The following is a 14,613-nucleotide window of genomic DNA, read 5'->3' as shown; positions in this document are numbered from 1 at the left end:
ATGCCTAGACAGTGTCTTTCAGAATGTTTCTTTAGCTACTTCATGACTGAAGCCCGTGTGGTCTGGCCTTGGATCTTATGGATGCAATTTTGTATCCAATTTTGTACAAAACCTGAACAGAGACAAGTGATTTTCTGCAGTGCTTTAAAAGTTCTTCTGGGTTGTTTGTGACTTCCTGTATGACTCGTTGCGCTCTTGAAGTCATTTCAGTAAGCTAGCAAACTCCTGGCAAGGTTCACCACTGTTCCATGTTTTCTCTATTTGTGGAAAATGGCTCTCACTGTGGTTTGTTAGAATCCCACAGCAGACTCAGGGAGGCTTTATATTTTTTCCGCACGCCTCTCGGCCCAGTCAGGAGGAGTCCAGCCCATGTTCAGACATGTCAAACTGCAGTTTGTTAGAGTCATGAAGCCTTAGAAATGGCTTTGTAACTCTTTCCGGGCAGATAGATTCATTGACAGGCTCTCTTCTGTTTTTGAATTTAGGACAAGATGTGTTCCTTTTGGAGATAGTCAGACAGGACAAATTAGATGTTTTTATTATTTTATTTGTAATCAGGCCTTTGTGTGTTTCAAAAAGTATGTTTAATTAGAGTTAATTCAGTGTCTAAAAAGATGGGGATGGTTGTTTTAGATTACTTTTTCCCTAAGAAATGAAATCATCTGAAAATTGCATTTTATTCTGTCAATCTTTGTCTCATACAAACAAACCCAAACAAAACTGTCCGTTGAGCTGAAATGTTTAGGAGTAGACAGAATAAAGGGAAAACGTTTTTCTTTGCAACGTAGTATTGACCAGTGTCAAACTGAGAAGTCTGACATGACACATACCAACAGCAACATACAAAACATACAAAATACTATTGTACTATCTGTCGAAAAAGACAGTATTAGTCACAATATTCAAAACCTTCAAAAAAAGCTTTGAAGGTTTTGTCATAACATCCAGATGATCACTTCAGCTCACACCAAACATGCAAAGGCTTAGGCTAAGTGCAGTTGCCAATTCATGGCTCCAGACTGTGGTCAATGTCTTATTTAGCAACCATTTTTAGAGGTACTGCAACAAACAGTGACGAGGGTAACACTTCCTCTACAACTCCTTTTAACTGTCATGCATTTTATTAAACACTATGAAAGACAATGTAGTAGTCAAGAGAATGTAGTAGTCAGTTTCTGTGTACATGCCTGAGATAAAACCAAGTCCGAACAATGTGAGCAGATTGTTAACTACATTTGTGTCGGCGGTAAGCAGCTTACTGCCACACCTCCTTAATACTTTATTTAAAAATAAAACAGGTAAAGATTTTGCAAACCATAGAACAGTATGCAGCCTTAGATTAAGCAAGGAGTGGTATAAGTCTAATGTGAAATAAAGTTCCAGTTCACAGAGCCTTTTCACACAACAGTTCCTCAATAAGGTTGCAAAAATGTCCTTTCACAAGTTGACCTGTGAACAGTTTTTTGCTGCAATGTCCTCCATATTTCAGGACAAAAAAGCTGAATTCCAATCAGATGTGATAAGTCTTTTCAACTGCATGCATCAGCAATATTTGTATTTGTCCAAATCCAAAGTAACACATACATCTGTTTGTATTAAGAGTGTTTTACAAATGTCATCGCTTCAACAAAGCTGCAGCCATTTTTTGTGGGTATTTTTTATATATCTTCTCTTTGTCCTGATTCTAATGGTTTATTGTGGTCAGAAAAAAAATCAAGTTTTGATTTCTGAAAAGTTATTTCATTACTATTCAAAAACCTAAGCAAAAGAATAAATTTTTTGATAGAAGTTGATCCACCCGAGCAGAAAACCATCCAGCTCCAGTCATCTCTTAAGGGATTGGTGCAAAAACAGTCGAGTAAATTTTAATACCCCATGAGCATCACTCAACAAAAATGAGACATTAGTCAGCAGACAGTGTCAACCACTACAATTATACACTTTTTTCAGTGCACTACATTAGATAATTTTTTTTCTCATCACTGATGACTTAGTCAACAGATATTGTTCTGTTGAATAGAAAGAGAATTGCACTGGAGGTTATTTCTTTGTTCACATGAAAATTTTGTGATGTCTCCAAACTTATTGTATAGTCACAATCAAATAATGTAAGTACTAATGTAAAAAAAGGGAAAATATTATATTATCTATTTCAGCAAAAACAGATTATAATATAATCTATTTATACATATATATCTTCATTGTGCAAAAAGAATATAACATATACAATGTTATACCCTTCCAACACGCATTCTGGTAAATGATTAACAACAAGTATTTTGCTTGGCAGTTTTGTGTGTGTTAGAAAGAACAAAGAGTGGGAGGAACATTGAGCAGCGGCCACAAGAACAAAGACTGCAGAAGAGCAAACATGGAAAACAGAAAGAAAGGATGTCCCTGAGAATGAAAATGGGAAATTACCTGTAGGGTCAAACTCATTGGAGGGAAGTGAAGCTTTGTCACTTTTGGGTTTCTTGTCTGGGGGATGGTCCTTACTGAGAATGCTGCTGGTTCTAAAGAAAGAAGAACGTAAATGAGAAATAAGCCTCGACCAACGGCTCTAAACAAGAAAGACTTCAAAATGATAAGAGTGTTTTGTGGAAGTATTTACTTCTACTACCCATTTCTTAAACTCTCCCACATCTGTGAAACCATTAAAACCACAAATATTAATGTTACTCTTAATAATGTTATGTGATCAACATAAAAAAAAGTGCATAACATTAAACATGAGACAATGATTTTGTAACCTCTTGCACAAAAACAAAGAAAAATGTTGGTGTATATCTGCATTCAAGACCCAACTGACATGACACTCCTAAATAAAATCAAACTCAAAAGAAATCCCAAAGTTAAATAGTCTGTCCATGCATAAATCTGTCTGTCTTGTGAAGGCAGAAGTTATTAGTGAACATTAGTGCATATTTATGTGACATCCTGAAGACTAAGGGCCACAGCAGAAAGGGCAGTGAGAAAATTGTTGAGAAGTTTACAGCAGGGTTAGGCTACTTAAAATATCTCACAGAGCATTTATCAGTGCGTTATCTGAAAATGAAGAGCATGGTACAACTCCAAACACACCAACATGGCTTTCCAGCTAACATTACAGGCTGAAGAAAGAGAATTAATCAGAAAAGCTGGATGTCAGTCTGAAAAAAAAAAAAAACAGACTGAAATAATGGTGAGGGCTGAAGTATGCTGCCTTTTTCAACTGGACTAGCAGAGCTTGTCAGAGTTAATGGGTAAGATATGTGAACTAAATCCAAAGCATTTACGGGTTGAAAGCTGAAAAGGCCTTTTCAGTGGGAGTAGGATGCAACCTTAAACAGAGGAAGCGCAAAAGGACCAAAATGTCCAGTCAAAGTCCAGACTACGATATATACAACTGAAAATATGCAGCAAGACCTCAAAGACAGTTCTTACAGAAACTTTCCACCCAGTCTGACTGAGCAATATCTGTTCTGATAAAAATGGGCAAAGACTTCATACTCTAGATACGAAAGATTGATAGAGCTATACCCAAAAAGATTGTCAGCTGGAAAGGTTGTAAAGTATAGATTGAGGTTATTAACTTAGGCACACCACAATTTTCAATCTCTTCTTTGTGAAAAAACGTTTGTAAACCATTTATCATTTTCACTGAATTTGACACTAACCCTCTATCACATTAAATCCTAATTAGAAAAAAAAAAAAAAAAGTTTGTGACTGTAAAGTGTGACAAAGTTTAGTGGCTAATGTGCTAATAAGCATAAAATTCAGGCCAGCGAATAATGCAAATACTGCTGGTTTATTTCAGCGCTGAGAATGGTGTTACTCAAAGACCTTGCAGTGAATGAATCAGTCTGAGTGTGTCCGATGTATAATGTGACAGTCAGAGAGGATGTGGAGCAGCTCTGCTGAGTGCCCAGAGACGAGTGCCACATAACAGACACTCCTCGGCGGATATGCCACAGGACAAAACTCCTGCTTGAACCTAGGAGCGGCTATGTATGGCCGCTTCTGCCTATGCTGGCCCCAACAGTAAAAAGGCCACTGTTTAGTTCGCAGTGGAAGGCAGTCATGGGCTGCTCATAGAAAAGGAAGCCCTTTGTCCTGCGCTTAATGTGTATGTGTTCAAGAATGAGCGGGGGCTGGCGGGGGATGTTTGGTCCAAATGTTAAAGGCTTCTATGTTATAACACAGCAAGACAAGTAAAACTTTAATCTAAACCTGTGAAAGTTACAGCAGGACAACCTAATTAAAAATTATGAAAGCCTTGACAGGACAATTTATTTAGAAAAGTCTTACCTTATCGCTTTCTTGGTAAACCTGCAAAATAAAGACACCAATAATCAGAATATTTATTAAACTTCAACGCACAAATTAGTTAATTATACGGATGTTGCAGGTTGAAAAACAAGATGGTATCAATATTTGCTGAGACTCATATAGTGGTAAACATAATAATCCCCATCAAACATCAGAGTTCTTCAGCTGCAGATTAAAATCTTTTCCAGGTCAAATCGGCTCTGCCTTTCAGATTTTTGCTTTGCGTGCAGCTGTTGGGAGTTTAATTCCTTAAAGACACGACAACTTTATTATAGTAAGCAGGGATTTTATATATGGCACGTCTGCAAAAAAATTACTTTTGAGGAAACGGCAAATAAGATCCAGCACGCATTCATTCAATAATTCACTTTCATGACAATGAAGGAGCCAAGTTGTTTTAATCTCCTTCTTGCAACAAAAACATAAATAAATACTGTTTAAAATTTCTTAACACTTACTTTCACAAGAATCTTTACTCCCAGCCACCACAAACACTGAAGTCTGAGCTATTATTTCCACTGTTAGCTGACTAATGTATATATAGACACTGTAAAACAGTCTTTTTAAACATGCGTCTAAAACTTGTAAACCTTAAACTGGGACCTAACAAACAGAAGGGTTAGTATCTTTAACCTAAGGATGGACATTTATTGTTATAATTTATTTACTGTTGCATATCGCCATAAGAATTTTGATTTAAAGTTGTGTAAAATCCCCCAAACTTACCCACATTGCAGGGATTGCTAGTTTATTGTCTTCACTATTTGTAGTATAAATAAATAAACAAAAATAATTTTGGACAAAATTATTACATGCAGTTAGTCTGTGCACTTTAGCGATACAAATCATACTTCTTTATGTGACTGATGTCCTGAAGAAGGACATAAAGAACAAGAGCAGTATTTGTGTTTGTGACGCTAGGAATGCTTTGCTATGCAGTCACAGACATGCAGTTACCCAAAAACGTAGTAATAAATAGTTCTTATCTTCACTTTTGTTGTCACAGTAGTACCAAAAGATATTGAGATAAACCTTTCAGTCCATATCGACAACTCCTACTTCCACAATAGGGAAGGTCCACAAGCCTCCATTCAGAACACCACTCCCATGGTTCTGTGTTATTTACTGGCTTCCTACCACAAGGGCTGTTTTTTTTTGGGATACATTTATACCATGGTAATCTGATTTGACTTGTTGGTAAAGGTTTTTCCCCAAATAAACCAGTAGAATGGTACAATTGCAATATACACTTAAATACATTTAGAGATGCAAAAAAAAGAAAAAGAAAAAGCAGTTTGTAAAGACAATCGTAGTTTGTAAAGACAATCGTAATTCATAGTGCTGGCAATTCTAAATCGATGAATCAACATGCTCAAAAATTGATTTTAGTCTGCTTAATTTTTTTGTAAAAAATATATTTTGAATATTTTTTTTATATTTTATTTTATTTTATTTAAAAAGTCAGGCATCTAAGCACATCTAATACTGGCAGTTTAAGTTACAAAATTGTATGCACAAAGCTATTTTTCACTAAATAGAAACTGATGGAATTTGATACAGTACCTTATGGAATTATTTTAAATAAATGTTTTTTTTTTAAAGTATTTTCTTTTTGTCAGTCACATAAATTACACAAAATCTTTCGACTGATTTCTGAATTAAAAATTGTTTTTAAAGCGAATCATGATCCTAAAACTGGAACTGAATCGCTACACACAGAAAGATTTGCATCTCTAGTAACAATCGGTGCAATATCAGCGTGTGAAATATTGCATTTTGAAAAGATTGCTTGGACAAAATCTGGTAGGATACTATATTCAAGTGTCAGGTTTTTAAGCTCCCTGGATATTGCTAATATATTTGAACAGTTGGACGCACACTCATTGCCCTTAATCCCCTCGGCTGAAGTAAATCATTAGTGGCTGAGATGCTTAAGCTCTAGAGGGGTGTTGGGAACTTATTTAATGCCAGAAGTGCCAGCAAAATGCGTGTAAAACATCATCAGTGCCATCATCAGGTTTTAAAAGTAGACTTGAAATTAAATATTTTTTTGATATAACGCACCTCCATAAGAGATAAAGACTCTCTTGATTGCGGGGTCCCGCCGTATTTTAGTGTTCATACAAAGCCTGTCCCCCTTCACACACCTGATTTAATTCACCAAGTGGTGATCGTTTAATAGTTCTGCTGCTTATGTTACTCAAGTGTTCAACATATATACATCCTAGAAGAATGCCAGGTACCATTGGAAGGGATTAAAACTGTCCATCTTCAGATCATAGCACTACGATTCTATCACTAAGCCACTGTAACCAATTCATGAGAACACTCTTATGTGTGCATTCTTGGGGTAATGTATTGAGGTATGGCCTGTGTGTAATCCCTGGTGACATGTTACGCTGTTTTATTTAAAAATCACAAAAAACTTAAAAGTTGTTTTATGAAACAGAAACCACAAGGTGCAGTTTAGAGTCACTTTTGCTCCTTTTCACCCTGATGAGTCAGGCAGCAATGAAATCATCTTTAAAAATGCATTGTAATCGCCAAATAGTGTCCATTTGGATGCTCTTAATTTTGTATTAATAGCAGCATAGATCATATACATGTCATATGCCATGCAAAATACCTCGTCCAAGTACCTAAAAGTGTGCACAGAAAACATTCAGTGGCAATTGCATTGCAATCTTTTAAAATTGAAAGCCCTACTAATATAACACAAAATGGTCTACAAATGCAGGCTTCCGTAATAGGGAGGTCGTGCGACTAACCAGCCCACATTAACTCTCTTTATCCTTGTGACACTGAGTCTCATTCAGAGCCGTGCAGAGGCAGCTGAATGGCCTGTTTATGAAAATGCCTCAGACTGTAATAAGTTCCAGAGCTTCAAGCAGAAGAGAAAAAAAACAGCTTTAAGTAGTCCCCTCCCTAAGAAACCTCTGAGTTGGAAAGATGGAAAAGTCATAAACACACACACATGCATACTGAAACTTTACATGCGAATGCAAAAGTTCAGAGACAGTAAAACTGAGTCGGCAGATGTTGTTCTTAGTTGATCACAAAGGAACAATGACTGACATGCAAGCTAGGTTTTAAATTGAGTGAAACATCAGTCTTTCTATAATATCTTTATTAAAACAGATAAATACAAAATACATCCAAATAAGATGTGTTTTATAAATGACTTTTTAACAAGCGCTTTCTGGGGAAAACCCGAGATTAATTACAGAAACTGTGACTGTTGTTTTAGGAAAGTCTTAGTGTGGAACAACTACAAATGATAGCTAGTAAAACTGAACAATTTTCTGAAACTCTGAAAATCTGGATTACCTGGATTTCTACATGCTGTTTTTGCATTTGTCTATCAAACTGCCGAACAAATTTGAAATCAGATGTTTACATACGCCGTACAAAGAGACAAAGAAAATTTCTGTTCCTCACTGTCTGACGTTACGTCAAACATTTATGTTTTCCTGCGTTATGTAATGTTCTATTAGGAATAATCTACTGAAACACTGTATGTTGTGATAACTGTATGTATCACAATGATACATACAGTTATTTATCATTGTGATACATAATTGTATCATTGTGATACAGTTATGTATCATTGTGATACATAACTCTTTGTATCATTGTGATAACTGTATGTATCACAATGATGGTTATGTAAGCTTTTAATAGATTGAATAATCTAATAAAGACATTTTCTTGAGGTATACATGTCGATGTCTTAAGGCAAAACCTCAAAACACGGTGCTACCTTGTGTGATATCATGAAAAAAATAAGAAGAAATCAGCTACGCTATCAGAAAGAGAACTGTAGACATTTTTTTTTCCTCATCCAGATATCTGATGTAGCCATCTAGGCAAGCAATTGCACACAAGTATAGACACCATTGGAATGCCCACTGATCACACTCTACAGGAGGAAAAAAAACAATACACACATTTCAGAGGAAAATATGTGTATCAACAGCAGAACCAAAACAAAACACCCAATCGTCCTGGCTGAAGCTAGAAAGGCAGCATGCTGATCCACAGTGATAGAAACCCTAACAACATGAGCTGAAAAGCTGCTCAGAATGGAAGAAACCATCACTTCAGAAGCAACACAGAAAACAAAATTCTCTTTTGTAAAATTAACTCAGAGAACCAATTTTTGGACAGGTGTCTGGTTTTCTTATAGAACTGAAGCTGAAATATTTGGCCATAATGATCATAGTTACATTTGGAGGAAAAGGAAAGAATATTACAAGCTTAACAACACAATTCAAAATGTGACGTATTTCCTGTGATGACATTTTGCTAGAGGGGAGACTGGTGCACAAATCAAACGGCAAATAATATTATGTGGCAACATTGGACCAACATCTCTGGACATCTGGCAGGAAGTTAAAGCTTAGACAGAAATGTCTTTTTCCAAACAGACAGCTCTAGAAATACAAAACAAATTAGTTACACAGAGGCTGAAACTCAAAGTCTCTTAATTCCATAAAAATGTCGTTGAGATGAAAATGTATCTGACCAACAACCTGATTCAAGGCCTGTCAGAATGAATGGGACTAAATCCAAGCAAACTGCTGAGAGAAGCTTATGACAGGAGAACTAAAATGTTTGCCCAAAGTTATAAAGTAGAAAAGGCAACGTAATAACACATTTTTTTAGAAAAAAAACAAAACAAACTCTTATTATTCTGATATTTACCAAATACAAAAACAACTTTAGTTATCTTTCTGACCTACAACTATAGATAGTAAAACTTGACATTGGGGAAAAAAAGGTCTTTTTTTTTTTTGCAGTTTACATAAATATCTGCACAATATATTTGGATTAAGGTAGTGGCTAAACCCAGGCCAAAATTAATTTCCATGTTATCTATGGAAATCTAGATGACAAGAACAACAGTCTTATGTTTAAATTAATTATGGTAAAAACTGCACCAAAAAATGTGCCATGTTGATCAATAACCACGTCTGGTCCTGCACTGATTCCAGTAAGGCTAAATCTGCTTGGTCAAAACTGCTGTTCCAAGCCACGTCCTCACTCCTGAGATAATGCAAGAAAGTAAAATCATTCATCTTTGAGCATGTCATAGTGAAGAAACCTGATGCACTGGTGGATGGGAACCTTGATCGAAGGCTATTAGAAAACAATAGCCTATTAAAAAAAAAAAAAACACCCATCAAGTCATATGATGCAGAATCTTTGCAGCACAATCATAAGCACACCTTAACCACTCAATGAGCCAAGCAGCAGTACTCAGGAGCACTCAGAGAACAGAAGATGGGACACCAGCTGCACAATGAGTCACATCCAGCTGCAGTGCATCTTCTGTTTGGGAAACACTGATCCCCCTTAATGTAGGTCATTTGATATACTGATGTATCTTACAGACATATAATGGAGAAAATCAACTTGTTATATTCACCTTTAAAGGGAAATGACTAGCATATGGCCTATTTCATACTTTAAGTATTGGAAATGTATTCAACTAATCAGGTATACTTAGAGATGACAGAGACTTTACAGGTTTTTTTGGTTTTTCTTTTAGAAATTCAGACAAAATACTCAAAACAACCAAAAGGAAATGTTGGTAACAGAACTAAATACTCTGCATCCTTTGCATAGATAGAGGTTTGTGTATTATTAACACTCTACATTGAACCTCCGCCTAATAGTGGTTAAGTATTCACAGTCACCTATTTGTGGATTTTCTCATGGAAAGTAACTCCAAATTATTCACAAAAATTCTACTATGATTTTGTTTTTTTCCAGATTTTCTTTGTAGTAGAGCATATCCAAATAATCTAAAGAAAATGCTGGTAAGGAAGCTGAAATACCACTGTGCTGTGCTACTTGAAATGCTATTGAAGCGCCATTGATTTTCCTTGGTGCTGATTGGCTGTAACCCTCAGAAAGGAAATAACAAAAATTATAGGTATCTGCTTCTGCCGTAGTGCCAAGACAGTTTCCACTGTGCATGTTAATTTATATTAAAAGTAAATATGATGTTTGCCACCCATCTAAGCTATACTAGAGCAGTGTCAATTTTAGCGAATGGGGTTTGCCATACACGTGCAAAGGAAGTGAAAGTTTGCTCAGCTGGTGAACAAAATGAACAAAAAATGTAGGCCATCTGTTCCCACAGAGAACACCATAAGTGAATTAGGTTGCACATTGTTCTCTAGTAAAATCTAGCAAAAAAAATTATACCAATGCAGCCATATTTAGTAGATGGAATATGCACGCAGATGAGGCTTGTTCGACAGATTAAAAGTACCTTTTGAAAAAAAGAAAAAAAAAAACATTTAAGAAAGTACATACTTCTCATTTCTGTACTTAAAAGGCTTATTTTATGTCTGATGTGATGAAAAAAAAAAAATCATATCCAAAGCCTGCAGTTAATGAATCTACATAGTGTGTTTTACAATTCTAAGGTAATGGCACATACATTGGTAGATAAAAACTATAGTCTGATTTGCCACATCAAGACTTAGTTTAGTCCAACTTATTTCGCTTGAGTAGCAAGAGGAGCCCTTAAGTCAAATTCTGCTCAAGGAACTATTTTGGTTGGTCCAGTTTATGGGACGAGTTTCTCAGGTCTCTGCGCAGCTGCACGCATTAACTCTTTCTTACTGAGTGGACAAATCATTTGATATGGCTTGATGCTTCGTTAACTACTAATGCACCGGTTAACCAGGACCGCACACATAAACTTTATCAGTGCAGACAGAGTAGGACGTCAGAGTGTGTTGAGACGGAAAAGTTTCTGAAACGTGTAGTCCTCTGAAAACGCGACTACAAGTTATTCCAGCGGTTCACGTAGAGCTGCGCACGCAGTGGGGTTTGAACTCCTATCTTGATTATAAACTACAGAAAGAAACATAATTCCTCATAGGGGGTTGATGTAAATATCCATACAGGTCAGCCTGTGTCCAGTTTGAGTGAAAGGAAGTGCACACGATCCTGCTGAGGTAAACTTAAGACACCCAGCTGCTGCAGCATGAGCGGCAACGTGTAGAGGCTCCAGTGATGTGATTGGTCCAGCTTTAAATGCATTAACTATAAACCTATCTTCTATCAACATATAATTTAGGAATAAATCTGCTCCGCCAGTGAAACGCTCAGAGCAACAGAGATACTTGCAATCCGGCTTACAAAGTAAAAAAATTGTGTTTTTTTTATTTTTTAAAAATGCTCGTAAAGAAGGCGGGCCGCAAGACCTATAATATACTGGGGGAAACCCTGCAATCACAGTAGTCCAAGCCAACTGCAAACTCCATCTTCTATCTCCAAAACAACATCTTGCTATCAAATCTCCAGCAAATTGATTATCTAAGAATTCAATGTGTACAACTAACCCATAATTAATTCAGTGATCATTCCAGGGGACTTGTATGTTACAGACAGCAGCAATTAGAAACTGGTACATTATTTGGCAAGCCATTTTAAGTTAGAATGTAAATAAATATATAGGTTTTCTCTTATAAAATAATACACCTTGTTAGTTGTCTTTTTATCTTTTGACAGATATTTCAGACATTTCCTATCAGAAAACAAACTTGAACCTTGAATAAAAATACTACTTTTGAAAATTATAATAATATTAACTATAATTAACCATTTTCTGGATGCTTTTCTTTCTTCACTACCACTTCCCACCACTCTCCATGAGCTCCAACACCTCAGCCAATAAAGAACAACTCAGTCAGACCAATAAGTTGACCTATTCAACAGGGAAACAAGTTATACGAATACAGAGTATTTTTCACACCATATTTTTCCCAACATTGTCTCCAAGTAGTCCTTTGTGATATTTTTTTTTTTACCATTCAATATGCTGTTCTAAATTAAAACTAAATCTGACAGGGATGTTAATATTTTGGGTTCAGCTGTAGATCAAGTGTTATCACAAAATAGCAGCGTCAGAGATTTTTCGATGGATAACCTCTAATTGAGAGCTTTAACACTCAGCAGATATCACTCACATATGTATTACTGCACATTGTGAAATGGTGAGTTTACTGTTTAGGATACTCACAAGTGAGAACCAAAAGAATCTCAAACAGGTGCTATTGGATCTCAGACAGCATGACGACATACTTGTTTGCTGCTTTATCATAACGTAAAGCATCAAAACTAGAACCAACAAGCTTTTTTAGAGAACTGTTCTCTAAAAAAAGAGAGCTCCCCATTGCACTTCCTTAAGGACCATGACTGTATTTCATTGAACATGTTTGTAACGTACAGCAATTTGCTTTAAGAACTAGGCATTGGTTGGATGACAGTACCAAGGCATGCCAAGTTTTTAAACAGCAAAGGTTTCAAAACATCAAAATGTCTGTCATACTAATACTTATATGTATATACAGATATATAAACTGACATTTAAAACTTTTTGCAACATTTTGTGCATTTGACTACAGTTCTTGGCAAATTAGTTATCTGTTGTTAAGGCAATATGGCTGGTAGTTAATTGCACAGCATGTTTTGTCTATTCCTGTTGCTATCTAGTGTCACCACATCACATTGTATGACAATAAGGCTTTCTTATTTTATACATTTCTGAAAACCTTTAGATTGCGATGAAATCTAAACCAACAAAAAGACAAGAAAAACCGTAGCTGATCATGTTTTTCTTTGAGTAAAAACTCAATTCATTAAGCTACTTGGCTCACTGAAATCTTCAGATGCTACATTGCTGTCACAATCAAAATGAGGGCCTCTTTCTGCACTGGCTCACTAAACGTGCAGAGAGTGAGTAAGGCATAAAGAAGGCAGAGTCAGAACATAGATGGGCAGAAGGGAGGGGCAGCGCTGGAGCGGGTTTGGGCTTGAATGCTCCATTGAGGTTTGGTGTTTTGATGGAAAACTGTGGCAGAGCTGTGGCAAAAGTGGCAGTAAGAAAGGCTGGTAGCAGGGCAGGCCACAGAGAGAGAAAAAAGAAGAAGACGACAGACGGTTCTATGGGCGTAGACCTTGAACACGTTTTGATTCCTGTAAGCTACTGGATCTTTCAAACTGAAACAAAGGAACAGCATGCAAAGTAACAAACTTGTGTAAACTGGGAGGAAACCTGTGAAGCTGTAAACTGTTGAATTGTATGTAAATCTACAGCATTATAAATAAAGTTATCATAAAAAAATGTCAAATGAGGACAAATGATACAGAAAACTCGACCAAAGTTAGCAGACAGTTCAGTAAACAAAATATAGTTTGGGGCTCTGCATGGTTCAGCTGAACTGCTGAAATCAGTTCTCATTGTTGCAGTTCTGTGACAAAAATCACATCATTTTCAGCTTTATGTCCTCCGTCCCTTCTTGCCACAACTTCCTTGGTGAAATTTTTGCCCCCTTCTCCTTGCGAAACTATTGTTTGATTGGTCTGAATTTCATGGGATTCAAAACAGCCTCAGCTACTCAACTTCTAGAAGCCACAAAGCAGATTAGATAGCTTTGAGGAGCCGAGGACTTGAGGAAGTAAATACTTAAACCTTAAACTCCCACTGTTTGGTTCTGGTCTAATGCAGAAGGCGAATGTCTCACTCAGACTGCCAGACTTGTATTATCACGAAATTCAAGAAAACCTTAGAAACAAAGTCACAAAAATCCATCCATCTGGAAAGGGTTACCAAGCTATTTTTAAGGTTTGAGACTCCATCAAACCACAGTTAGAGCCACTGTCCTCAAGTGGAGAAAATGTGGAACAGTGTGTATCCCATAACATAAAGTGTGAAACTAACAGAGAATTTAATAAAAGAAACTTCAATGAAACCTTCAAACATGGCGGTGGCAGGAGGCACGCAAGACAGAGCTGAATAGCTTATTGGAAGGATGTTTTCCTGCGTCAGCACCTGATGAATGAACAATCCAGCAAAGAAGAATGGGTCAAAATCCCTCTAATGGAAATCGAAAAAACTGCCAATTTTGGCAAAGCCATAGTGGTGCCCACAGTGTGCAACTAGTTTTATTTAGGGAACCATTCCTTTCTCATATTGGTCTGGGTAGCATTTTCCCCACAATAACTGGCTTTCATATTTTAGATTTAGTCAACTCATTGTCTGATATAAAAATGCTTGATCATTTGAAACATTTTATGTTTGACAAAAAGTAGAAGAAACCTAAAAAAAAAACAAAAACAAACAAACAAAAAAAAACAGGTACTTCTTCACAGCACAGTACTAAGTCAGAACTAAGACAGAAGCCTCCATGGCTGCAGAGCTTAGACTAAGGTGTGTCTAATCCAACATCACATCTTAAAACACATCCTGAGATGACAGATTAGACTGGAAATCTTGGCAAACT

At 36.5% G+C, this 14,613-nt stretch overlaps 1 protein-coding gene across 6 annotated transcripts in view; it reads right to left on the bottom strand.

Moving 5' to 3' along the window:
• Nucleotides 1-14,613, bottom strand: part of arhgef12a (Rho guanine nucleotide exchange factor (GEF) 12a) — a 52,025-nt gene that overhangs the window by 24,629 nt on the left and 12,783 nt on the right. For all 6 annotated transcript variants that reach the window (XM_055028127.1, XM_055028128.1, XM_055028130.1 and 3 more), the window contains 2 exons: nucleotides 4,289-4,309; nucleotides 2,422-2,513 (listed from right to left, as the gene is read on the bottom strand). In XM_055028127.1, the coding sequence (XP_054884102.1) occupies nucleotides 2,422-2,513; nucleotides 4,289-4,309 (113 nt within the window). The remainder of the gene's footprint in view (nucleotides 1-2,421; nucleotides 2,514-4,288; nucleotides 4,310-14,613) is intronic.

The sequence above is a fragment of the Poeciliopsis prolifica genome, unplaced genomic scaffold, assembly GCF_027474105.1.
Source record: "Poeciliopsis prolifica strain line A6 unplaced genomic scaffold, Auburn_PproV2 SCAFFOLD004, whole genome shotgun sequence".
NCBI classification, from domain to species: domain Eukaryota; kingdom Metazoa; phylum Chordata; class Actinopteri; order Cyprinodontiformes; family Poeciliidae; genus Poeciliopsis; species Poeciliopsis prolifica.
The sequence above is the reverse complement of the archived record's forward strand: the minus strand, read 5'-3'. Positions and strand labels throughout refer to the sequence as shown.